General features: G+C 38.3%; 1 protein-coding gene and 1 pseudogene across 4 annotated transcripts in view; one reads left to right on the top strand and one right to left on the bottom strand.

Annotated features, from left to right (window-relative positions):
* Window positions 1-27,389, top strand: part of ZNF215 (zinc finger protein 215) — a 259,348-nt gene that overhangs the window by 76,822 nt on the left and 155,137 nt on the right. The window contains exon 3 of one of the 3 annotated variants that reach the window (XM_082341563.1): window positions 24,378-24,493. In XM_082341563.1, the coding sequence (XP_082197689.1) occupies window positions 24,378-24,493 (116 nt within the window). Of the gene's footprint in view, window positions 1-24,377; window positions 24,494-27,389 lie in introns of those variants that run through there. The other 2 variants (XR_014231408.1, XR_014231407.1) reach the window with 2 other exon arrangements.
* Window positions 4,257-5,371, bottom strand: LOC309605927 (partitioning defective 6 homolog beta pseudogene; annotated as a pseudogene). Its single transcript has one exon. The product of its transcript is annotated as a partitioning defective 6 homolog beta pseudogene (transcript).

Below are 27,389 nucleotides of genomic sequence, written 5' to 3'. Positions count from 1 at the left end.
TAGTTCTTTTAGGTGTAAGGTTAGAGTGTTTATTTGAGCTTTTTCTTGTTTCTTGAGGTAGGCTTGTATTGCTATATACTTCCCTCTTAAAACTGCTTTTGCTGCATCCCATAGGTTTTGGATGGTTGTGTTTTCATTGTAATTTGTCTGTAGGTATTTTTTGATTTCCTCTTTGATTTCTTCAGTGATCTCTTGGTTATTGAGTAACGTATTGTTTAGCCTCCATGTGTTTGTGTTTCTTTCGTTTTTTTCCCTGTAATTGATTTCTAATCTCAGAGCATTGTGGTCAGAAAAGATGCTTGATATGATTTCAGTTTTCTTAAATTTACTGAGGCTTGATTTGTGACCCAAGAGGTGATCTGTCCTGTAGAATGTTCCATGTGCACTTGAGAAGAAAGTGTAATTTGCTCTTTTTGGATGGAATGTCCTATAAATGTCAGTTAAATCTATCTCGTCTATTGTGTCATTTAAAGCTTGTGTTTCCTTATTAATTTTCTGTTTGGATGATCTGTCCATTGGTGTATGTGAGGTGTTCAAGTCCCCCACTATTATTATGTTACTGTTGATTTCCTCTTTTATAGTTGTTAGCAGTTGCCTTATGTATTGAGGTGCTCCTGTGTTGGATGCATATATATTTATAATTGTTATATTTTCTTCTTGGATTGATCCCTTGATCATTATGTAGTGTCCTTCCTTGTCTCCTGTAACATTCTTTATTTTAAAGTCTGTTTTATCTGACATGAGTATAGCTACTCCAGATTTCTTTTGATTTCCATTTGCATGGAATATCTTTTTCCATCCCCTCACTTTCAGTCTGTATGTGTCCCTAGGTCTGAAGTGGGTCTCTTGTAGACAACATATATACGGGTCTTGTTTTTGTATCCATTCAGCGAGCCTGTGTCTTTTGGTTGGCGCATTTAATCCATTCATGTTTAAGGTAATTATTGATATGTATGTTCCTATGACCATTTTCTTAATTGTTTTGGGTTTGTTTTTGTAGGTCCTTTTCTTCTCTTGTGTTTCCCACTTAGAGAAGTTCCTTTAACATTTGTTGTAGAGCTGGTTTGGTGGTGCTGAATTCTCTTATCTTTTGCTTGTCTGTAAAGCTTTTGATTTTTCCATTGAATCTGAATGAGATCCTTGCCAGGTAGATTAATCTTGGTTTTAGGTTCTTCCCTTTCATCACTTTAAATATGTGATGCCATTCCCTTCTGGATTGTAGAGTTTCTGCTGAGAAATCAGCAGTTAACCTTATGGGAGTTCCCTTGTATGTTATTTGTCATTTTTCCCTTGTTGCTTTCAATACTTTTTCTCTGTCTTTAATTTTTGTCAATTTGATTACTATGTGTCTCAAACATGTTTCTCCTTGGGTTTATCCCGCCTGGGACTCTCTGTGCTTCCTGGTCTTGGGTGTCTATTTCCTTTCCCATGTTAGGGAAGTTTTCAAGTGTAATCTCTTCAGATATTTTCTCGGGCCCTGTAATGCGAATGTTGTTGTGTTTAATGTTGTCCCAGAGGTCACTTAGGCTGTCTTCATTTCTTTTCATTCTTTTTTCTTTATTCTGTTCCACAGCAGTGAATTCCACCACTCTGTCTTCCAGTTCACTTATCCATTCTTCTGCCTCAGTTATTCTGCTATTGATTCCTTCTAGTGTATTTTTCATTTCAGTTATTGTATTGTTCATCTCTGTTTGTTTGTTCTTTAATTCTTCTAGGTCTTTGTTAAACATTTCTTGCATTTTCTCGTTCTTTTCCTCCATTCTTTTTCCGAGGTCCTGTATCATCTTCAGTATCATTATTCTGAATTCTTTTTCTGGAAGGTTGCCTATTCATTTAGTTGGTTTCTGGGGTTTTATCTTGTTCCTTCATCTGGTACATAGCCCTCTGCCTTTTCATCTTGTCTATCTGTGAATGTGGGTTTTGTTCCACAGGCTGCAGGATTGTCACTTTTAATGTATTTTCAAGTTCAATTTGCTGACATTCTGTTAAGGAACTTTTCATTTATGTTAATTAGTGATAGCGGCCTGTAGTTTTCTTTTTTGTGTGGTGTGATTTTCTGGTTTTGATGTCAGGGTGATGCTGACCTTTTTGAATGATTTGGGAGCATTTCTTGCTTTTCAGTTGTTTAGAATAGTTTGAGAAGGGTAGGTGTTAAATCTTAAATGTTTGGTAGAATTCACCTCTCCGGTCCTGGAATTTTGTTTGTTGGGATTTTTTTGGTTACTGATTAATTTCATTACTAGTAATTGTTCTGTTCAGATTTTCTATTTTTCTTCCGAATTCAGTTTTGGAAGATTGTACATTTCTAGGCATTTATTCACTTTTCTGGGTTGTCCGATTTGTTGGCCTACAATTATTTGTAGTAATTTCTTGTGATCCTTTGTATGTCTGTGGTGTTGGTTGTAGCTTCTCTTTCATTACTGATTTTATTTGTCTTTTTATTTTCTTCTTGATGAGTTTGGCTAGAGTTTTATCAATTTTATCTCCTCAAAGAACTAGCTCTTAGTTTCATTGATCTTTTCAATTGTTTTTCAGTCTCTATTTCAGTTATTTCTTCTCTAAGCTTATTATTATTTTTCTTCTATGAACTTTGGGTTTTGTTTGTAGTTCTTCTTTTTGTTCCTTTAGCTGTAAGGTTAGATTGTGTGTTTAAAACTATTCTTGATTTTTTGTTTGTTTTCTTCGGGTAGGCCTATATTATTAAAACCTCCCTGTTAGAACTGCTTTTGTTCTGTCTCATAGGGTTTGGAATGTTGTGTTTCCGTTTTCAATTGTCTTGAGGTTGTTTTTTTAAAATTTCATTTTTGATTTCTTCAGTGAACCATTGGTTGTTTGGTAGCTTGTTGTTTACACCACATATTTATGGTTTTTCTAGTTTTTATTTTCACTTAATGAACTTTACTTCGTATACTTTTACCATATAGAGAAAATATTCTTCAAAACGGAGTCATTTGATTCTTCATTGTTTTAATAGCACACAATTGTTATAAGGTATCCATTCTAGGCCTACCATAAAATTAATCAATAAGTAACTCTGAGAGAAACATCCATAAGCCACAGGGAACTCATGTGGTTCATACTATTCTTAGTCTCCATATACAAGCTACTGTAGTGCCTGTGCACCTCATACAATGATACCAGGCAAGGAATGAAAGTTAGCAGCCTTACCGTTACCTTGTTCTAAGTGGATGCATCGGAAAGTAATAAATAGCCTCATAAAATTAATCGAGATACACTCTACCTGTCAAAGGTGAATACTACATAGTTTTCATAAAATGTAGGCAGTGTTCCTAGAAATCCCATTAAGGAAAACACAAAATTTTCGTATAAAAAGTGCACAAGGTTGTCCTGTGTATAAAAATCTCTTAGTTTGGGTGCATTTTTTTTAACGAAAATAATTCACACTACTCAAATACATTAAGATTATAAAGGTAGACCAACAAAATACATACACTAACAACAAAAGGAATGATTTCCAATGAGATTCGGAATGAGGACAAGAAGAGGTTACGGGAGAGAGTCTCCCTTATCACCAGAGTCGATGGAACTGCCTTTCACAACATAAGTGATGCCCAAATGGAATGAGTTTGTAAATATGAAAGCTATAGGATGGACAAACTCGGATCTGAACAACTGATAGAGTTTCTTAATTCAGGAACATAGCTTCAGTGCTTTATAACTTAGGAAGCAACCCCTAGAAACAGTCAATTGGTTTTATTTCTTAGAAGTTAGGGGGAAAAAAAGCATTTGAAAAAATTACTTGTTACAATTGGCAACAGAAGAACAATACTAAAAAATCAAAATAAAACATGGGGAATATAGGAGTTGAGGTCCCCAAAGTACCAAAAGATAGACTCAGACTTCTTCACCTTAGATTTAAAAAATATATAGTTAAGTGAAAAATTTACCAGGCTCTGCACAGCAGGTTAAATATGCAACCACTTCAAACAGAAATGATCTAGTCCTCGTGTATACTTTTGGGAATGTGCTCCAACCTCCAGTTCTCTATAGACAAAATAGCAAAAGCACATCATTTCATTAGCAAAGGCCCCTTTGTTTTAGACTTAAGTTCACCTCTGACCCACTGAAGTTTATATTAATTATCAAACTACTATTTTAATAACATTTTAAGCTTGCAATATATGTTTGTCATGCCTACCCCAGATCACTGGTTCAGAGGCATATATGCTTTAAACTAGCCAAATTTACAAGTCTCCATGGCATCCTCATTCAGAAAATGTTCAAACGCGATGGTTTCACAGTGTTATGATTGTTCCATTTTCTTCTAAGAGTTTTTGATCTGGAGCACGTGTTTCAAATTCTGTATTTGTGCCACTTGCTATGGGTGCTAAGTTCACTTCATTAGAAGGAATAAAACCATTCTGTCTGGATTCAAAACTGAGCTCTATTTGCGTTAATGATAGGTTCTCAGTGTTACAAACGGCCTTAGGGATCTGCTGTGGCACACCATTATCTTCAATAATAATGTCATCTTCATCACTGTCTTCATCCTCTGGCTCAAAGCTCAGTTGTATCTGCTGTGGCAGGCCAGGAAGGCTGTTGTCAGTAGACTGGCCAGAGCTGCCAGAAGTGCGACTGTTACTCATGATGCTATTCCTCTGGTTTGCTGGTCTCACTGTGATGATGAGGTTGTGGCTGTTTGCAATCCTCATTTCAGTTACTTGGTCTAGACTCTTCCCTGAAACTTCTATGCCATTAACTTCTAAAACTTCATCATTAACCGCTAATTGTCCTGTGCTTTGAGCCAGACCTCCTGGCACAAGTCTGGATATAAAGATCCCTGGACCTTCTCTAAGTCATGCTGTGTCACCCTGACACTGGAGCCATCCCGGATGTGCAATCTTAGGGGTTTCTCAGTGCCATATTTGTAAAGACGGACCCTACGATGTGTTTCTGGGAGAATATCCACGTCTGTACTAGAAGACACAGATCTGAAGTCCTGGGGCATACTAATGACTATGTGTGGCTTTTTTCTTTTGTTGTCAGGACGCAACATATTCGTTAAAACTTTCTTCTTCTTTATTAGTGTGTCTGTACCAAAGGCACTGTAGTCTGCTTCTTCCCTTTTTTGTATAAAAATCCTAAGCAGCGGGTTGGCCGTTGAAACAGCTTTGTGATAATTATCATCGTTATTTATAGGTAGTAAATCTCCGTGGATGTCTTCATAGCCTACTAAAACGTCAACACTGGGTATCTTATGAACATGTTGCAGTAATCTATAAAACTCCTTAAACTTTCCGGGTTTTGATCTTTCCAGTGAAAGCCGATGAAATTCAGCTCCAAACTTGCTCTTCACCTCTATGGTGCCCAGGCAGCTGCTGCCCGCCTGGTGCCGGTGGCTGTGGTTCATCCTGAGGCTGGCCCCACATTGGCCTCCTCCAGCTGGGCCGCCCCTCGGAGAGCAGGGAGCGAGTGCGCGGCCGGCGGGCTTGGGACGCGGCTGCGACCCAAGCGCCTCCTCACAGGCATGTACAGAGGGGTGGCCGCGGCTCGGGTCTCCGCGCAGAGCTCCACTCGGCTGTCGACCGGACCGAGGGTCAGACTGGTGGCGCAGCAGGCAGGAACATGGCTCCCTCCTTTTTTTTTTTTTTTTTTAATACAATTATCACACTTCAAATTTATTTATTTATTTTTTTTTTATTTATGGCTGTGTTGGGTCTTCGTTTCTGTGCGAGGGCTTTCTCTAGTTGTGGCAAGCGGGGGCCACTCTTCATTGCGGTGCGCGGGCCTCTCACTATCGCGGCCTCTCTTGTTGCGGAGCACAGGCTCCAGATGCGCAGGCTCAGTAATTGTGGCTCACGGGCCCAGTTGCTCCGCAGCATGTGGGATCTTCCCAGACCAGGGCTCGAACCCGTGTCCCCTGCATTGGCAGGAAGACTCTCAACCACTACGCCACCAGGGAAGCCCTTTTGTTTTTTTTAAGTTATATTCCAGTTTTATCCTGTTGTGGTCGGAAAAGATGCTTTCTTTTTTCCCCCAGAGGTTAAATAATCAAGAGTTTAGATATTTATTGGCAAGCCAGATTACACATATGAACTATACTCTTCAATTTTTGTGGTGTTACATGTAGTATTTTGTATGGGTTCTATTGAAATATGGTCATTTTATAGTTTGTGATAAAAATGTTCTGTACCATGTGACACATTAGATTGTTTCAAATTTGCATAGAAGTGTTAAGTTTTTAGCGTTAGTATAGTAAATTAAAGTATTTGTTATAATGTCCCTTGCTTTATACATAAACATTTTTACTTAAGTAGAAAACAAGTACGCATATTTTCTTGTAGGGTATAAATTTGTCTGTGCACTTATGGTGATTTGCCTAGCCAAAATATACTCTCAGTTTTTGTTGTGCTGTTATTATTTTTTTTTTAATTGTGTCATTATTATTATTATTTTTACATCTTTATTGACATATAATTGCTTTAAAATGTTGTGTTAGTTTCTGCTGTATAACAAAGTGAATCGCTATATGTATACATATACCCCCATATACCCTACCTCTTGCAACTCACTCCCAGCCTCCCTATCCCACCCCTCTAGGTGGTCACAAAGCACCGAGCTGATCTCCCTGTGCTATGCAGCAGCTTCCCACTAGCCATCCATTTTACATTTGGCAGTGTATATATGTAATGCTACTCTCTCACTCCGTCCCAGTTTACCCTTCCCCCCCACCGCCATGTCCTCAAGTCCATTCTCTACGTCTGCGTCTTTATTCCTGTCCTGCTCCTAGGTTCATCAAAACCATTTTTTTAAAGATTCCATGTATATGTGTTAGCATACAGTATTTGTTTTTCTCTTTCTGAATTACTTTACTCTGTATGACAGACTCTAGGTCCATCTACCTTACTACAAATAACTCAATTTGCTTTCTTTTTACGGCTAATATTCCACTGTATATATGTGTTACATCTTTTTTATCCATTCATCTGTTGATGGAAACGTAGGTTGCTTCCATGTCCTGGGTATTGTAAATAGTGCTGCAATGAACATTGTGGTACATGTCACTTTTTGAATTATGGTTTTCTCAGGGTATATGCCCAATAGTGGGATTGCTGGATCATATGGTAGTTCTTTAAGGAACCTCCATACTGTTCTCTATAGTGGCTGTATCAATTTACATTCCCACCAACAGTGCAGGATAGTTCCCTTTTCTCCACATTCTCCAGCATTTATTGTTTGTAGATTTTTTGATGATGGCCATTCTGACTGGCATGAGGTGATACCTCATTATGGTTTTGATCTTCATTTCTCTAATGATTAGTGCTGTTGAGCATCCTTTTATGTGTTTGTTGGCAATCTGTATATCTTCTTTGGAGAAATGTCTGTTTAGGTCTTCCGCCCATTTTTTGAATTGGGTTGTCTCTTTTTTTGATATTGAGCTGCATGAGCTGCTTGTATATTTTAGAGATTAATCCTTTGTCAGTTGCTTCGTTTGCAAATATTTTCTCCCATTCTGAGGGTTGTCTTTTCATCTTCTTTATGGTTCCCTTTGCTGTGCAAAAGCTTTTAAGTTTCATTAGGTCCCATTTGTTTATTTTAGTTTTTATTTCCATTTCTCTAGGAGGTGGGTCAGAAAGGATCTTGCTGTGATTTATGTCATAGAGTGTTCTGCCTGTGTTTTCCTCTAAAAGTTTTATAGTGTCTGGCCTTACATTTAGGTCTTTAATCCATTTTGAGTTTATTTTTGTGTATGGTGTTGGGCAGTGTTCTAATTTCATTCTTTTACATGTAGCCGTCCAGTTTTCCCAGCACCACTTATTGAAGAGGCTGTCTTTTCTCTATTGTATATTCTTGCTTCCTTTGTCAAAGATAAGGTGACCATATGCACGTGGGTTTATCTCTGGGCTTTCTGTCCTGTTCCATTGATCTATATTTCTATTTTTGTGCCAGTACCATACTGTCTTGATTACTGTAGCTTTGTAGTATAGTTTAAAGTCAGGGAGCGTGACTCCTCCAGCTCTGTTTTGCTTGCTCAAGATTGCTTTGGCTATTTGGGGTCTTTTGTATTTCCATACCAATTGGAAAATTTTTTGTTCTAGTTCTGTGGAAAATGACATTGGTAGTTTGATATGGATTACATTGAATCTGTAGATTGCTTTGGGTAGTATAATCCTTTTCACAGTGTTGATTCTTCCAATCCAAGAACATGGTATCTCTCTCCATCCATTTAAATCATCTTTAATTTCTTTCATCGGTGTCTTCTAGTTATCTGCATACAGGTCTTTTGTCTCCTTAGGTAAGTTTATTCCTAGGTATTTTATTCTTTTTGTTGCAGTGGTAAATGGGAGTGTTTCCATAATTTCTCTTTCAGATTTTTTGTTGTTAGTATATAGGAATGCAAGAGATTTCTGTGCATTAATTTTGTATCCTGCTACTTTACCAAATTCATTGATTAGCTCTAGTAGTTTCCTGGTAGCATCTTTAGGATTCTCTATGTATAGTATCATGTCATTTACAAACAGTGACTGTTTTACATCTTCTTTTCTGATTTGGATTCCTTTTATTTCTTTTTCTTCTCTGATTGCCGTGACTAAAACTTCCAAACTATGTTGAATAATAGTGGTGAGAGTGGGCACCCTTGTCTTGTTCCTGATCTTAGAGGAAATGGTTTCAGTTTTTCACCATTGAGTATGATGTTGGCTGTGGGTTTGTCATATATTCCCTTTATTATGTTGAGGTAGGTTCTCTCTATGCCCACTTGCTGGAAAGTTTTTATCATAAATGGGTGTTGAATTTTGTCAAAAGCTTTTTCTGCATTGAGATTAGCATATGGTTTTTATCCTTCAATTTGTTAATATGGTGTATCATGTTGATTGATTTGCATATATTGAAGAATTCTTGCATCCCTTGGATAAGCCCCACTTGATCATGTTGTATGATCCTTTTAATGTGCTATTGGATTCTGTTTGTTAGTATTTTGTTGAGGATTTTTGCATCTATGTTCATCAGTGATATTGGCCTGTAGTTTTCTTTTTTTGTGACATCTTTGTGTGGTTTTGGTATCAGGGTGACGGTGGCCTCATAGATTGCATTTGGGAGTGTTCCTCCCTCTGCTATATTTTGGAAGAGTTTGAGAAGCATAGTTGTTAGCTCTTCTCTAGATGTTCGATAGAATTCACCTGTGAAGCCTTCTGGTCCTGGACTTTTGCTTGTTGGAAGATTTTTAATCACAGTTTCAATTTCGGAGGTTGTGATTGGCCTGTTCATATTTTGTATTTCTTCCTGGTTCAGTCTCGGAAGGTTGTGCTTTTCTAAGAATTTGTCCATTTCTTCCAGGTTGTCCATTTTATTGGCATAGAGTTGCTTGTAGTAGTCTCTCATGATCCTTTGTGCTTCTGCAGTGTCAGTTGTGACTTCTCCTTTTTCATTTCTAATTCTGTTGATTTGAGTCTTCTCTCTTTTTTTCCTGATGAGTCTGGCTAATGGTTTATCAGCTTTGTTTATCTTCTGAAAGAACCAGCTTTTAGGTTTATTGATATTTGCCATTGTTTGCTTCATTTCTTTTTCATTTATTTCTGATCTGAAATTTATGATTTCTCTCCTTCTGCTAATTTTGGGGTTTTTTTTTTGTTTGTTTTTTGTTATCTGATTTCTTTAGGTGTAAGGTTAGGTTGTTTATTTGAGATTTTTCTTGTTTCTTGAGGTAGGATTGTATTGCTATAAACTTTCCTCTTAGAACTGCTTTTGCTGCATCCCATAGGTTTTGGATCATCGTATTTTCATTGTCATTTGTCCCTAGGTATTTTTTGATTTCCTCTTTGATTTCTTCAGTGACCTCTTGGTTATTTAGTAACGTATTGTTTAGCCTCCATGTGTTTGTGTTTTTTACTTTTTTTCCCCCCTGTAATTGATTTCTAATCTCATAGCATTGTGGTGGGAAAAGATGCTTGATATGATTTCAGTTTTCTTAAATTTACCAAGGCTTGATTTTTTACCCAAGTTGTGATCTATCCTGGAAAAGTGTTCCGTGTGCACTTGAGAAGAAAGTGTCATCTGCTGTTTTCAGATGGAATGGCCTATAAATATCAATTAAGTCTATCTGGTCTATTGTGTCATTTAAAGCTTGTGTTTCCTTATTAATTTTCTGTTTGGATGATCTGTCCATTGGTGTAAGTGAGGTGTTAAAGTCCCCCACTATTTCTGTGTTACTGTTGATTTCCCCTTTTATGGCTGTTAGAATTTGCCTTATGTATTGAGGTGCTTCTATGTTGGGTGTGTAAATATTTACAATTGTTATATCTTCTTCTTGGAATGTTCCCTTGATTATTCTGTAGTGTCCTTCCTTGTTTCTTGTAATAATCTTTATTTTAAAGTCTATTTTGTCTGATATGAGTATTGCTATTTTAGCCTTCTTTTTTTTTTGAATTTTTGCATTTTATTTAATTTACTTTTTTATACAGCAGGTTCTTCTTAGTTATCCATTTTATACATATCAGTGTATATATGTCAATCCCAATCTCCCAATTCTTTATTTTAAAGTCTATTTTGTCTCATGTGAGTATTGCTACTCTAGCTTTCTTTTGATTTCCATTTGCATGGAATATATTTTTCTGTCCCCTCACTTTCAGTCCGTATGTGTCCCTAGGTCTGAAGTGGGTGTCTTGTAGACAGCATATATATGGGTCTTATTTTCATATCCATTCAGCCAGTCTGTGTCTTTTGGTTGGAGCATTTCATCCATTTACATTTAAGGTAATTATCGATATGTGTGTTTTATTACCATTTTCTTAATTGTTTTGGGTTTGTTTTTGTAGGTCTTTTTCTTCTCTTGTATTTCTTGCCTAGAGAAGTTCCTTTAGCCTTTGTTGTAAAGTTGGTTTGGTGGTGCTGAATTCTCTTAACTTTTACTTTTCTGTGAAGGTTTTAATTTCTCCATCAAATCTGAATGAGATCCTTGCTGGGTAGAGTAATCTTGGTTGTAGGTTTTTCCCTTTCATCACTTTAAATAGGTCTTGCCACTCCCTTCTGGCCTGCAGAGATTCTGCTGAAAAATCAGCTGATAACCTTATGGGGATTCCCTTGTATGTTATTTGTTGCTTTTCTCTTGCTACTTTTAAGATTTTTTCTTTGTATTTAATTTTTGTTAGTTTCATTAATATGTGTCTCAGTGTCTTTCTCCTTGAGTTTATCCTGTATGGGGACTCTCTGTGCTTTCCGGACTAGGTGACTGTTTCCTTTCCCATGTTAGGGAAGTTTTCAACTATAATGTCCTCAAATATTTTCTCAGAGCCTTTCTCTTTCTTTTCTTCTTCTGGACCCCTGTAAATTGAATGTTGTTGCATTTAATGTTTTTCCAGAGGTCTCCGAGACTGTCCTCAATTCTTTTCATTCTTTTTTCTTTATTCTGCTCTGTGGCAGTTATTTCCACTATTCTGTATTCCAGGTCACTTATCCATTCTTCTGACTCAGTTATTCTGCGATTGATGCCTTCTAGATTATTTTTAATTTCATTTATTGTGGTGTTCATCATTGTTTGTTTGCTCTTAATTCTTCTAGATCCTTGTTAAACGTTTCTTGTAATTTCTCCATTCTATTTCCAAGATTTTGGATCATCTTTACTATCATTACTCTGAATTCTTTTTCAGGCAGACTGCCTATTTCCTCTTCATTTGTTTGGTCTGGTGGGTTTTTACCTTGCTCCTTCACCTGCTGCATATTTCTCTGTCTTCTCATTTTGTTTAACTTACTGTGTTTGGGGTCTCCTTTTCACAGGCTGCAGGTTCATAGTTCTTCTTATTTTTGGTGTCTGCCCCCAGTGGGTGAGGTTGGTTCAGTGGGTTGTGTAGGCTTTCTGGTGGAGGGGACTGGTGCCTGTGTTCTGGGCAGTGGGGCTGGATCTTGTCCCTCTGGTGGTCAGAGCCATGTCTTGTGGTGTGCTTTGGGGTTTCTGTGAACTTAGTATGACTTTAGGCAGCCTCTCTGCAAATGGGTGGCGTTGTATTCCTGTATTGCTAGTTGTTTGGCATGGGGCATCCAGCACTGGAGCTTGCTTGCCGATAGGTGGAGCTGGGTCTTAGTGTTGAGAAGGAGATCTCTGGGGGAGCTCTCACTGATTAGTATTATGTGGGGCTAGGAGGTCTCTGGTGGTCCAGTGTCCTGGACTCGTCTCTCCCACCTCGGAGGCTCAGGTCCCACACCTGGCCAGAGCACCAAGACCCTGCCAGCTGCATGGCATGGAAGAAAAGGGGGGAAAAAATGAACAGACAGAACCCCAATACAAATGGTGAAAGCAAAACTAAACAGACAAAATCACCCAAAGAAGCATACAGACACACACTCACAAAAAGAGAGAGAGAAAAAAAAAAGGAAGATAGCAACCAAACCAATAAACAAACCCACCAATGAAAACAAGCACTAAAAACTAAACTAAGATAAACATAAAACCCAAAAAGCAAACCCCAAGTCTACAGTTGCTCCCAAAGTCCACCACTCAATTTTGGGAACATTTGTTGTCTATTCATGTATTCTGCAGATGCAGGGTTTATTAAGCCAATTGCGGGGATTTAATCTGCTGCTCCTGAGGCTGCACAGAGAAATTTCCCTTTCTCTTCTTTGTTCACACAGCTTCTGAGGTTCAGCTTTGGTCCATAAGAAATCAATTGACATTCAAATTTCAATTTTATGTACACGTTTTATTTTGGCAGAGAAGCCATGTATGCAACACATATATCTGATAAAATGCTTACATGCAGAATATGGAAAGAACCATAAAACCACCACAAAATAAATATGGATGAAAGCTTTGAGCAGGCACTTTATAAAAATGAGTATTCAGATAGTCATAAGGAATGAAAAAAGCTCAGCCTTGGGAAGCGGCTGCATGGCACAGGGAGATCAGCTTGGTGTTTTGTGACCACCTAGAGGGGTGGGATAGGGAGGGCAGGAGGGAGGGAGACACAAGAGGGAGGAGAAATGGGGATAAATGTATATGTATAGCTGATTCACTTTGTTATACAGCAGAAACTAACACACCATTGTAAAGCAATTATACTCCAATAAAGATGTTTAAAAAAAAAAAAAAAGACGCTCAGCCTCAGTAGTAATCAGGGAAATGCAAACTATAGAGAGATAGTACTACATACCCCAGAATGGCTAAAATTAAAAAGACTGATAATATTATGTGTTTGTAAGCATGTGAAGCAACTGGGACACTCACATATTGCTAGTAAGGTTATAAATTTGTACAGCTACTTTAAAAATTGGCTGGTAGTCTCTCCTGAAGTTGAAGACATATCTAGATATATAGATATACGATGACTGAGAAATTCTTCTCCTGGTATATATTGGGTTGGCCAGAAAGTTCGTTTGGGTTTTCCATATCTTATGGAAAAAGCCAAATGAACTTTCTGGCCAACCCCAAACCTAACGGAAATGTATGTATAAATGCAACAAAAGACGTGTAAGAATGATTACAGCAGCAGTATTTAAAATACACCCAAGCTGAAAAAAATCCAAATGTCTGTCAGTGGTATAATGGATAAATGAATTGTTATATAGTCATATAATGGAATATTATACAATGATGAAAATGAACTAAGTATAGTTCCATTTAGATAGATCCATATATAAATCTCCTAAACAATGTTGAGTGAGGGAAGTCAGACACAAAACAATTACACTGAATCATTCAATTTACCTGTTCAAAAACAGAACTAATCTGTGGTGTTGGACCTCTGGAATAGAGAGGGTATAGTTATTAGAAGAGGGCATGTTGTAGGGGAGGTGATTCTGTGAGGCTGGTGATCTTCTGTAACTTTTCCTCCATGGTGGTTAACTTGGTGTGTTTGTTTTGTGATAATTCCATGAGCTGGACACATGCAGTCTCTGCTTTTTCTGGTATAACTATTGTACTTCAGTTAAAAATAAGTAAAACAATATTCATCACATCTTTTATAGCCTTCTGAAATAACAAGAGTTATTTCTCTCTGGCTCTGTGAGTAGGTATGATAAAAAATATATATACATGTTCTGATCCCCAGAACCTTTGAATATGTTGCCTTACATGGCAAAAAGAATTTTGCAGATGTGATTAAATTAAAGATCTCTAGATTGGGAGATTATTCTGGATTATCCAGTTGTGACCAATGTAATCAGAAGGGTCCTTATGAGAGAGAGGTGTGAGGATCAAAGGTAGAGTGATGTAGCATGAGGACAACTTGACTGGTCACTGATGGCTTTGAAGATGGAAAGGGGTTATGAGCCTAGGAAGGAGGGCAGCCTCTAGACACTGGAAAAGGCAAGAAAACAGACTTTCCCTTAGAGTCTCCAAAAGAAATGCAGCTCTGCCAATAATTTATGTTTAGACCCAGAAGACCCAATTTTTGACCTATCACCTCCAGAACTGTAAGAGAATTGATCTGTTGTTTTAAGTCATCAAGTCTGTGGTAATTTTTTACAGCAGCAATAGGAAAGTAACAGTGGGTAGTTTATGTGCAATGTACTCTGACATCATACCTGTCAGAGTACACTGCACATAATAGATGCTTTGTAAATATATACTGAATGAATGGTCAAGCTTTGAAAATGTCTGATTCCTAAGTATGGTAAAGGGATTTTCAAAATAAATAGGATGTTTCTTTGATAATTCAAGACCAGTCTGATGTGATCTGACCAGGCAGTTTCTGCCAGTCTCTCTCCCTCTAATTTTCAGACCTCCTTAAATTTTCAAGGCTAAAGGTCTGGAGGTGAAGTAAAAAGAGGACAGGTTTTATAGTTATCAGGCACAACAAAATTTGGAGACGAGGATGCAGATGAAGATGGCATGATTAGGACTTTCCCTTAGTCTATGAAAAGTATTCATTTGTCAAGAGGGAGATTAGAATATTTTACAAAAGAAATGTAAAAAGAAATAAGACAGAGGTAATAATGGTCTTTGATATTCCGAAAGGATTTTGCCATGTATCAACTTTAGGACTCAGTCACAGAAACGTAGCACATCGTGGTCAAGTAGAGAGAAGTGCTGGGGTTAAGCTTGACAAAGATGCCCTGAGTTTTTGTGTGCTGTGGATGCTCACTTGAAACCCAGTGGGCTGCCATAGGCCTACCATAGCAGAGTGAGTTGACTGAACCGTCAAGTGGTGTGGACTGCTGGGCCAGCTTTCGGGGTGGAGTATGTGGCAGTAAACTCAGGTTCTGCAGCCAGCAGAATCCTTGATACGGTGTCAGCAAGTCGGGAACATTGTCCCTGCCAAAAATCTAGACCCTTTGTTAACTAGCCAATTCAGGAGTGGTATCTTTCAGCCTGTTTAGCGATTAGGTGCACAAAGATGAGTGCTCCAGAGACCAGCAGGTGGCAGCCACTAGCCACTACATCAGGAAAAACCAGCTTGCAGCTAGAGTCCCTTCTCAATCTCCTACCAGGAGATTGCAGGATCACACTCTTCCCACCCTCCTTTGGGGAGAGACTCAGTGGTAGGAGAGGCTCTCTGAGTGATTAAGCATTATTTTATCCAATAGACCCAAACACTTTCTAAAAGTATATTTAAATTGTCAGATTGGATTAAGTTTAAAGTAGATTGAAATTTTAGTTCTTTTTTTCCCCTGCTAACCAGTGGAGGGGGATTTGGGAGGGATATTAGATTATAGACTAACATAAGGAGAATAAAATATTTCTCTACCTCATCTGAATTGTAGTATAAGCCTTAGAATTCGTTCAAATTGCCTTCTGCAAGATCATTCAGATTTCTTCTTGGAGAAGCTTTTCTGAAGAGGAAAGAAAGGGGATCAGAGAAGTACATATCAAATTACCTTTCTCTCTTCCTCTCTTCTCTCTTTACCATCACTGTTTCCTGGTGCGTCTTTGAGTTTGGAAAGTTGGGAGTGATTTTAAACTTGTATTCATAGCCCACTTGCTTCTGTGTGATTCTCCCTTCTTTCTCTTTTTAGGACAATGCTCTCCAGGCAGGAAAATTTCCAATAAGTACCCCCATTCAGCAAACCTTTACTGAAGATTCAGTAAGTTCATGACGCTGTGATAAATACCGGGTATATAAAGAAGAAAATGCTAGCCCTGGCCTGTGCATAGGGTGTAGGGGAAATAGGGAAATAGGCCTTTAAACAAATGGTTGTTATGAATAAAAAGGAGCTGAGACTAACTTTTATACTGACTCTTTCTGGGCCCACGTCTGTGAAGCCATCCCTGATCCCTAGTCAGTTATATTTTCTTCATGTTTTGCCCACATTTCTACTTTGCATTTCCATGCCACTTATTACATTTTATTTTGTCCTGTGCTCATTTTTCTCTACTAGTCTGTGTACATATTTGGGAAAGTATCTATGTCTAACTCACTTTGCTAAGTCTTTGGGTCCTGGAAAAATTCTAGATATGCAGAAATATTGCACGTGAAACAATTTCAGTCAACAGTTTCAGGTTGTTCGGAGATGTTAATTGCAGTGCTATTTATAATAACAAAAATTTAGGAACCTGCTTGTCTACCAGTAGAGACTTGGTTAATTACATACGAAGGGATATTATGCAGGCATTAAAATTAATTATTTAAATAGACCAATATTGTTGATCTCGAACAATGTCCATAGTAGATTTTGTGTGGAAAAAGTTATAGGAGAATATAGTACACATTTCCATGTATGCAAAATTATACATGTTTAACTATGTGTCCATATTCCTAGAAAGATGGTCAATAAAATGTTCACAGAAGTTAATCTGAGTGGTGGGATTTTGTGTGTTTTTAATTTACTTTTATATGTTTTTTCCACATTTTGGATTTTTTCAATGAATAAATGCCATTTTTAAAAAAAGCAACAAAGCTTTTAAAAAATTCCATCAAAATCTAATTCTCCTTCTCCCTCCTATTCAAAACGCTTCAGGTTCTCATTTTATAGTGGTTCTCAGCTAGGAAAATCCAAATGTCCCAGGAACATGTGGCAATGTCTGGACAAGTATTTGGTTTTCATGACTGCAGGAGTGCTATTAGCATCTAATAGGGAAAGTCCAAGGTTGCTACTAAACATCCTATAATGCATAGGACAGTCCTCCACAAAAAAGAATTATCTGGTCTCTATTGTTAACAGTGCAGAGGTTGAGAACTTATCAGAATTAATCTGATCAGTTTCTTTAGCACCATCCAGTGGTAAGAGAAGGGCCTACAACTTCCATGTACCTTTAGTGGGAATCTGGATGATTGAACTAAGGCCTTAAAAATATTGTAAGATAGGAGGGCATAAGAAAGATAGCTCTGTTAGAATGGGAGGCGGAGGAAGAGCAAGGAAAATGTGTGGTTGAGAGAGTCTGTGATACTCTTACTAAGACCAGCAGTTGCTTGTGAGGCTGCTACCCTGTATTTGTAAACCTTACATTAAGATTCCCAGTTTCCCAGTTTATTGTGACTTCAGTGACCCAGAATAACTAGGTGCTGAGACGAGAAAGGCTTTGGGTAAGCTTTATAGATATAACTTGTCAAATAGAAGAGGGGTGATCTGCAATTGCATGCATAGGTGCCTCCCCAGTACATAGGATGATAAGGCTGCTCTTCCAGGAATGATTCCAGCCTGGAGCACATGGGACTAAGGCAGGAGTTCTTGTTTTGGTTCAATTTAATTATTAAGTCCATCTCATTTCCCTAAGGAATCCATTTGCAAGACCTTGGATTTTTTGTTTTCTTTTTTTTAAACCCTTTCCTCTCACCTCTACCCCCAAGGCCATGTGGAAGAAATATCTATTCTTGCTCTGCTCATCAGTTTTACCTCCCTTTTCTTCATCCTCCAGGTTTTTTTTTTAGATAAATTTATTTATTTTATTTTATTTATTTTATTTTTGGCGGCTTTGGGTCTTCGTTGCTGCACGTGGGCTTTTCTCTGGTTGCGAAGAACGAGGGCTACTCTTCGTTGTGGTGCACGGGCTTCTCATTGTGGTGGCTCCTCTTGTTGGGAGCACAGGTTCTAGGCGCATAGGCTTCAGTTGTTGTGGCACACAGGCTCAGTAGTTGTGGCCTGCGGACTCTAGAGCGTAGGCTCAGTAGTTGTGGCTCATGGGCTTAGTTGCTCCGTGGCATGTGGGATCTTCCCGGACCAGGGTTCAAACCCGTGTCCCCTGCATTGGCAGGCGGATTCTTAACCACTGTGCCACCAGGGAAGCCCCTATCCTCCAGTTTTGTTTTCTAATTATCACTTACTAACAAGTTGCCCAGCTGACAGCTATGTCTCATGCTCCTCCCCACTGCTCTCAACAGAGCCATTGGCCACTGCTTAGTTTCCTGCCTGGTGGTCACTTCCAGAAGGCCTGCATTCTCTCACCCTTGAAAGGATGCTGCTCCCTTCTGACCAGTGTAGGAATGTTATGCATCCCTTATTTTATTTTTGTGCTGTTTATTCTTCACCACCCCATTATTCAAATCCATTTAGATCTTGCAATCTTTACCAAGGCCTTAAAGGATGTCGCAGATCAGTTTCTTCAGAAGCAGATGCTAAAATTTTGGTGTGCAAGATGTTTATTAGGGATCAACACCTGAGAAAGAAAGGGACGTGAGCCAGATTTGGCAGAGGAAGAAGCTGAACTGTGATACAGGCCCCACAAACCTTCGTCAACAACTAGGGAGCTGTGTTGTGAGTGTAGCCCTTCAGAGCATCCTGTGTCAGGCTACAGTGCCCAGGTCTTGTTTCATATTCTGTGTCACTCAGTCATGGGCTCCAGGCTGCCCCAGGAAGGCCTCAGGTGAATAGCCACTCTGGAGTTGAGGCTGATTTGAAGGATCTGACCACTGAAGACTGGCTGTTCCCTTCACTCCCCTCAGCTGGTCAGCAAGTGCCTTCTTGAAGGAGGATCTGGATGGCACACTTCTGTGTCTGCCACAGAAGAATTGATAGAAATCACAATGTAAACTACAATATAAACATAATTGTTCCCACACCTCAAAGGTAAAGCACTAAAGATAATTAAACTCTTAAGGAGGTTGGTCCCAGGAAAACATGCCCTGGTTCACACCTTCTCCAGCTTAGAATAAGTGCAAATCCCTCAGATCGTATTAGAAATAATATTGGCATTGCTTACTGTCAGGGAGCTGTTACCAAGGGAAGCCAACAATGCTCTGATTCTACCCTGGCCTAGCCACTTCACCACCCCACCTTATACCTCACCCTCCTTCATTTTCAAAATCTTATTTAAAGAATATAAAATACAGAGACAGGAAACAATAAGACAAACAGATTTGTAACCACTACTTGAGTCAAACTGTAGAATTCAACAGCTACCTCTCTCTGTGTCTCTCAAGTTCCCTATCCCAACTTTAACCCTTTTCCTTCCCTCAATAGTAAACACTTTCCTGACTTTTATAGTAATTGCTTCCTTATGTCTCTTTTTTTTTTAACATCTTTATTGGAGTATAATTGCTTTACAATGGCTTGTTAGTTTCTGCTTTATAACAAAGTGAATCAGTTATACCTATACATATGTTCCCATATCTCTTCCCTCTTGTGTCTCCCTCCCTCCCACCCTCCCTATCCCACCCCTCTAGGTGGTCACAAAGCACCGAGCTGATCTCCCTTGTGCTATGCGGCTGCTTCCCACTAGCTATCTACCATATGACCCAGCAATCCCACTACTGGGCATATACCCTGAGAAAACCATAATTCAAAAAGAGTCATGTACCAAAATGTTCATTGCAGCTCTATTTACAATAGCCAGGACATGGAAGCAACCTAAGTGTCCATCAACAGATGAATGGATAAAGAAGATGTGGCACATATATACAATGGAATATTACTCAGCCATAACAAGAAATGAAATTGAGTTATTTGTAGTGAGGTGGATGGACCTAGAGTCTGTCATACAGAGTGAAGTAAGTCAGAAAGAGAAAAACAAATACTGTATGCTAACACATATATATGGAATCTAAGAAAAAAAAAAAAGTCATGAAGAACCTAGTGGCAAGACGGGAATAAAGACACAGACCTACTAGAGAATGGACTTGAGGATATGGGGAGGGGGAAGGGTAAGCTGTGACAAAGTGAGAGAGTGGCATGGACATATATACACTACCTTATGTCTCTTTTTAGTTTATTTTTGCCCACATGTTCATTCCTAGTCACTATAGTTTAGTCCTACCCATTGAAAAACAATATGATATGTCTTTCAATTTTCTATTACTCTACAAGGCTTCCTTCCTCTCTTCCCCTTTCTCTTATCTAAGTTTATCTGATGAGGAACTTGGGATGTTTGACCTATTCCTACAGCCTGCGTTTTGCTAGCTGCATACTCTCGGTAGTGTCAACGCCTCTGTCTTCTGTATTTTCCTATAAATTGGCAGCTTGATCCAGACTGGACTAGACTTATTTTTGCTGCTTTCAGTGTTTTGTGTTCTTTCAGTCAGGAGGCACATAAAGTCTGATTGTCTCTCTTTTTGTGATAGTGGTTGTTCATGCTCAAAGCTTAGATCCAATAATTTATTGGAGGATGCAAAATGGTGAAATTCTGATTTTCTTTTTAGTATTTATAAGCAAGAATACTTTTCTAAAGAGATACTTCCCCTCATCTACTACTTTGTAACCCAGTGGTAGAGATCAAATAGGAAAAGAAGGATAAATGGTTGATTCTTTTTCTTCATTTAACTTATTGATAATAATTTAATTATTAAATAGTTTATTGTAATATTTTCAAAAGAATGAATTGGTTCCCTGGCATTTTCTGAAAGTGATCAACTTTAAACCTGTCAGATGGATTTCAGTAAATTTTAATCTTCATCCCTTTGAAGCTCAAATTGTCCAGTCATTAATTGTGAGAGCCCTTTAAAGTTGGCTTCTGAGTTCTTTTGATATGACCCTAACTTCTTTGCTATCTAGTATGCGAAGAAGCTCTAGACTATATTTTCTGCCCTAGACTTGGAATCAGACATTTCTTGAAAAAGCCCTAGTTTCTTTTAGTGGAACTTGATATTTCAACACCACGATCTGGGCACTGTGCAATATGAATGTGACCCATAGTGCTGACACTTGAAGAGCGTATTAATGGCAGAGAAAGAAGATTTGAAATATACAGAGCCAGAAGCTGATCTCTGGAAAATTCTTCCAATGTGGAATAGTACAGGATTTGGTTTTCACTTATACTTGTCAAAATGGAAGTTCTCTTCTGTCAGGAAAATACTTGTAAAGTAGTGTGTACCATTTTAAATGCATCAAACTTTTCTCCCCCTTTTTGGGTGAGAATCATGCGAAAGAGAATTCATCAGAATTCCTGTGTTTATAGGGCACACATGTAAGTACTACAAATGGTACAGCATTGTGAAGTCACATGTTTTTATACTTTTCAACTATCAAATAGTAACAAATTTAGATACCATGTTAGAAGAAAGACTAAACTATTTTTCTATCCTCACTACAGAAAACAATACAAAATCATTGACAGAAGAAAAGTATACAGACAAAAATGTAGGAAGAAAGTTTTACAGATCTATCAATCAGTTAATATAAATATTTATATTATCTTTCTGGATTTTGTGGTTTATAGTTGTCAGTGTTATAATTTTTTATAATTCCTTTTCTTTTAAAGGTATTTCTTTTTCTAAAAAATATTCTGTTTTGTACCTACTTTTGGATTTATAATTATGTTTTCTTTTTCTTAAAGATGGTTTTCCTAATTGTATGAGCTTCAGGCTCCATGAAACCTGGATCTGCTCCTGCACAGAGGCCTAAATCTTGTCATATCAACCGTTTTTGCCAGTGATCTTTGCCTGTGTTTGCAGCCCTTTCTTCCAGCTGATCCTCGCTGTCTGTGTTCCTATGGCACTGAATTCTTTGTCATTCCTGACCTGTAACTATCTGACTGCTTCATGATCTTCCTTAACCTCCACAGTTGGTCTGGAAACCATTCCACATCTACTTATCCTTCTTGACTCCCTATCTTTTAGGTCTCATCAGTCAGTTCTCCCTGTGAGTCCCTAGTATCCCTGATTATTCTTCAATCACAACATTTCAGCACTATATCAAACTTATATGTGGGTTGGTTTTCACACTAGACTGTAAGACCCTTGAAGGGGGTAGCACCAGCTGCCACTTTTTTTTCTGCTCTATTTCCACCAAAATATCTAATACTATTGATGTCTACTTCAGAGTCAGGAACTGTTCTACTCGATATTACAGGTATTATCTAATTTAATTTTCCTAACAACTCATTATTATAATCCCCATCTTCCAGTTGAAGAAATATAGAGCTGGAGATAAAACTTGCTCATATCACAAGACTAGTAAATATAGGACCCAGATTTCAACCCCAGACAACCCAATGCCAGATTCTGTGCTTTTACCCATTGCCATGGTGCTTTTTGTTCATAAATGTTGACTGAATGAATTCCAGGCACTGAAACAGGTGTTTCCCCTGATTTCATTTAATTCTCTTGAAATCACCTTTAAATCACATTGTCTATATCATATAATCTATGAGTGCTAACATCATGAGGAGTCTTACCCATAATTTTATTTTGATTAGAAGGGACTAATAATGATCACTAGTTATAATTACTAAGATCTGCTCCCAACCACAGAACACTTCTGACACCAAAAATGTGGGTTTTCCCCACCAAGCAGTTCTCTCATTCTGTGTGGATACCAACTGGGTGTCCCAGAATTTAATTCAATTCTGACACTAACTACCTGGAGTTAGTGCAGACACCACAGGCTAAGGGCTCAGTTCCACAAGACTGCCCTCCCAATTCAGATGGCAGTTGCTAATATTGGGTCCCTAGTTACCCACACTTCTGTCTGACTTGTCTTAAAATTGGGGATTCCAGGACTTCCCTGGCTGTCCAGTGGTTAAGACTCCACGCTTCCACTGCAGGGGGCATGGGTTTGATCCCTGGTTGGGAAACTAAGATCCTGTGACCAAAAAAAGAAAAAAAACAGAAAAAAGATTGCAGATTCCCACAACTCTCTCCTCCAGTTTGATAATTTGCTGTAACGACTTACAGAAATCAGGGACTTTTCTTATTTACTAGTTCATTATAAAAGATATAATTAAGAGGCACATAGGGTGAGGTTTGAAAGTGTCCTGGTTACAGGAGCTTCTGCGGCTGTGGAGGTTGGGGTGCATCACTTTTCTAGCATGTGGATGTGTTCACCACCCTAGAAGCTCTCCAAACCCCTTCCTTTAGGGTTTTTATGGAGGTTCCATGACATAGGCATGATTGACTAAATCATTGGCTACTGGTGATTAACTCAGTCTCTAGCCCCTTTCCCTCCTGGAGGTGTGAGGGGGTATGGGGCTGAAAGTTCCAACCCTTTAATCACATGGCTGGTTTCTCTGGCAACCAGCCTCCATCCTGAAGCTATCTTGGTGGCCCATCCAGAGTTATCTCATTTACATAAACTCAGTATGGTTGACAGGGCCTTATTATGAGTAACAAAAGAGGCTCCTCTCATCCCTGTAACTCATGAAGTTCCAAGAGTTTTAGGAGCTCTGTGCCAGGAACCTGGACACAGACTGGATATATATTTCTTATTATATCACAATATCGCAGTAGTTAATAACGAGAAGTAACTGCAAGCATCTCCTGGAAGCAGCCTGTGAGGCATCTCAAATGCCCCTTCCTATTTCTAGAAGAGACTCATCTTTGTTGTCAGTTTCTTTCTCCTCTTGGCCCTCTTCCTCCTTTTTCTTCATCTTTGTGTAACCTGTTCATTGAATGAGCTGGACTCTGTGGTGTATAATCAGGATATTCCTTTATTTATCTCCATCCTCTGCCTGCCACCATGTTATTTTAGTTTTCCCCTTCCCCATTCCTCTAAATATTCTTGGGAAAATGACTTTCCTAGTCACTTTTGGTATTAGAATTCTAAAGTCTTAGGCATTAAAAAGTTCAGTCCAGAGCTTCCCTGGTGGTGCAGTGGTTGAGAAAATGCCTGCCAATGCAGGGGACACGGGTTCGAGCCCCGGTCTGGGAAGATCCCACATGCCGCGGAGCAACTAGGCCCGTGAGCCACAATTACTGAGCCTGCGCGTCTGGAGCCTGTGCTCTGCAACAAGAGAGGCTGCGATAGTGAGAGGCCCACACACCGCGATGAAGAGTGGCCCCCACTTGCCGCAACTAGAGAAAGCCCTCGCACAGAAACGAAGACCCAACACAGTCATAAATAAATAAATAAATAAATAAAAATTAAAATGTACTGATAATATGCTAAAAAAAAAAAGTTCAGTCCAATCAATCTACTATCAAAACTTCTATCTCTCATCAAATCCTAAACTGACTCTTTGGCTACCTTTCGCCACCTCCATCAAGTTCAGGCCCGATTTACAATTTCTTTTCTTTTTCTTTTTCTTTTTTTTTAAAGGTAATCTCTGAGTTTATTGGAGACTCTTAAATTTTTTAATTTTAATTTTTTGTTTTGTTTTTGCTGTGCCGCGTGTCATACAGTTTCTCAGTTCCCCGGCCAGGGATCCAACCTACACCCGCTGCAGTGGAAGCACAGAGTCTTAACCACTGGACCACCAGGGAAGTCCCCCGATTACAATTTCATAGGACAGTAGCGGGTAAGTATGTCATGGCCTGTTTTCTTTTTCTCATTTCTCTACTTCCTTTCCTCCTCCTAACCTCATTATTTGGTTTGAGGGATGAGAGCTAAAGGGTAGCTGGTGCTGTTTGTGGTTTTTCTGCTACTAGCTGTTGGGTGTGCAATTGCTGCTTCTTGTGGTATGCTTTTCTGGAGTCTTCAATGTCCCCATACACTTAATAACCTAACAGTGCACTGTTTGCTGATGTGATTTGCTGACATCCCAGGGTAACCTCTTTGACTTTCCCCTAATTCCTGCTTCTGGCAGTACATTTCCAGTTGTCTCTTTCTGTTGAAGTCATTTCACCTCACCAGGCAACTGTTGGGTAGGAATTTTCAAAAGGATCCAATCAGTAGCCCATGGACCTTGGAGAAACTCAGCATCTTTGCTGAACAAATTTCTGAGTGTGTGTTTCTCCCAATAATTTGTTTACCTTCTATGATTGTAACAAAACAGAATGGATTTGTGAGTTTCTATAGTTTAGTAAGCAAGGGAGAAGGGAGAATGTCAGTCTCACCTCTTGCAAAAAAACCCAGTCTGTATGTGTGGTTCTTTTGAAGCTCCTTTCACTTGATTAGAATATGGGGGAAAGTACTCCTCCTACCCTAGTCTTTGGGGTAGGAGGAAGAACATTGTAGCAAAGTTGATAGTCTCATCTAAAAATCTTGTTACATATATCCTTTTATAAATATATAGATGAGGAGAGTGATCTCCTCACAGGACCACTTTTGCTATCTCCTAGTAAGTCTCATGGATGTGCCTAGCAACTTCTCTTTGGGGTATTGGAGTATTTGTCATCTGTTGTTCTCAGTAGACTGTGGTGTTCTTCCGGATAAGGGCTCTATTTGTCTTTCTAATTTCACTATTTTTGTTTATGAACTTCAAGGTATCTATATTCTTTCTCTCACCTATGCACCCTCTCTTCTAAAAAAACTGTCAATGAGTAGCAAGTTTAGTGCTGGCTCAGTAGACTGAGCCTTATGTCTCCCTCTTATTAGCACAATAGGTAGATATAGGTGATTTCAGTTACTTGTGGGCAAGGAGTTTGTCTGGAAGGATTTACATGAGTTAAGCATAGGGATTTTCTTAAACACAAAAATCCAACCTAGAATTTCATGTTATAACAGTAAACCATTGTGTCACTTGTGTCACTCAGTGTTCTTAGTTTCAAGCAATAAAACTGACTCAGTGATTCAAGCAGATAAGAAATCTATTGACTGGATCTTGAGAAACTCATAGAATCTTCGAGGAGTATGGGAAAAGCAGAAATGGTCAGAAAACTAGGTTGCTGTGCAGCCTGAATCACAGCCAAAAACTGCAAAAAAACTGGTCAGGTGACGACAGCTCTATCACTACTTCTGAATATGAGACACTATCTTGCTCTGTGGATGTTGCCTTTGGCACCACAGCAACCTGCTGCCCTTGAAAATCAGATGTGGCTTCCACTGTTGATACTGTTGCAAGAAAGCATTCTCTACTGCCTCTGCTTCTTTGAGTTACTGGGTCCTGATACAAAAATTCTGGTGGGGGCTCTTGACTGGCCAATCCTATCCATGTGTCCAAGCCCTAGGTGGCAGGGGAAGTCGGAAAGTTAATATCTGACACTTTCCTTTTCTATAATGGAAGGCAGGCTTGGTCTTGCACAAAATACTGAGATAGAGAAATCCCCAAGCCTAGGAAGAGGATCAGATTCAGATGCTGAGTAGTTAAAAAAAAAAAAAAGTGCAAATGTTTATTTAAACTACTTAAATCTGAACTACATTTGACTCCAAAATAAGCCTTTGGAATATCCAGTGAAGGGTCATTTTAAATAAGATTGGGTAAAGGAATAGGATTTGAAGAAGTTATTAATAATAAAAGTATCATTTATTGTAAAAGTTTTGAAATAGTTTCCAATTTGTCCTGTAACACTACTATTATCATTACTTTGATAATTGTATGGATTTTCTATTTTTAATCTTTTAACATAGGAATTTGTATGAAAGCACCCCATTCTTGTTTTGAAATTCTGTTATATTTTGCTTGCCAAATTTTTTAAAGGAAAATTTTTCTATATTTATAAGGGAGAGGTGGTGTGTGTGTGTGTGTGTGTGTGTGTGTGTGTGTGTGTGTGTGAGAGATACTGTTTGCAAGACATCCTTATTCCAGTATGGTATCAATTCAAGCTTATGGAATGAATTTGGAGGCTTCCATTCTCTTCTCCGCTCTTACACATAAAACTAGTGAAGAGATTATCTGTTTTTTTTTTTTAGGTCTGATAGAAGTTGCTTTAAAAACTACTTAAGGCTACTGCCTTTTTTGTGAAGTGATCTTTGATTTCCTTTCCATTTTTTTCTCTATTATTATTCTCATTAATTTTTAAAAACCAATTTTAATCCATATTTCATAATTTATATTTCCTTCAAATGTAAAAGTATTTCCAGAAGATTCTAACATATAGTGTTATATCCTATTTCTCATCCCTAATGTTTATGTGTATTTCCCTTATATCTTGTTCAGACTTGCTAAAAGATTTTTTCTGTTTGTTTAGTTCTTTTCAACAGTCCAGCTTTTGTTCTATTTATTTACTTTACATTTTTTATAATAAGTATATGTTTTTCTTATTTGAAAATTTTATTTTTATTAATTTATTTTGTCTTGTATTTTATATACCTACTGGAACAAATTTCCTCTGTGTGATCCTTCTCCTGTAACTCATATATTTTTGTTATACACTGTAAACTGTTTTAGTTGTCAATAATTTGTAAATAGTCTGATTTCAGTTTTGATTTCTATTTTATATAAAATGATACTTAAAAATTTCCAAGTTGTTAATGGTTTTGGGGGATTCATTATTAATTTTAGATAATGTAGCCTAGACAGTTTCTACATTTTG

This window comes from Balaenoptera borealis (genome assembly GCF_965194805.1).
Source record: "Balaenoptera borealis genome assembly, chromosome: 11".
Taxonomy (NCBI): Eukaryota; Metazoa; Chordata; class Mammalia; order Artiodactyla; family Balaenopteridae; genus Balaenoptera; species Balaenoptera borealis.
The sequence above is the reverse complement of the archived record's forward strand: the minus strand, read 5'-3'. Positions and strand labels throughout refer to the sequence as shown.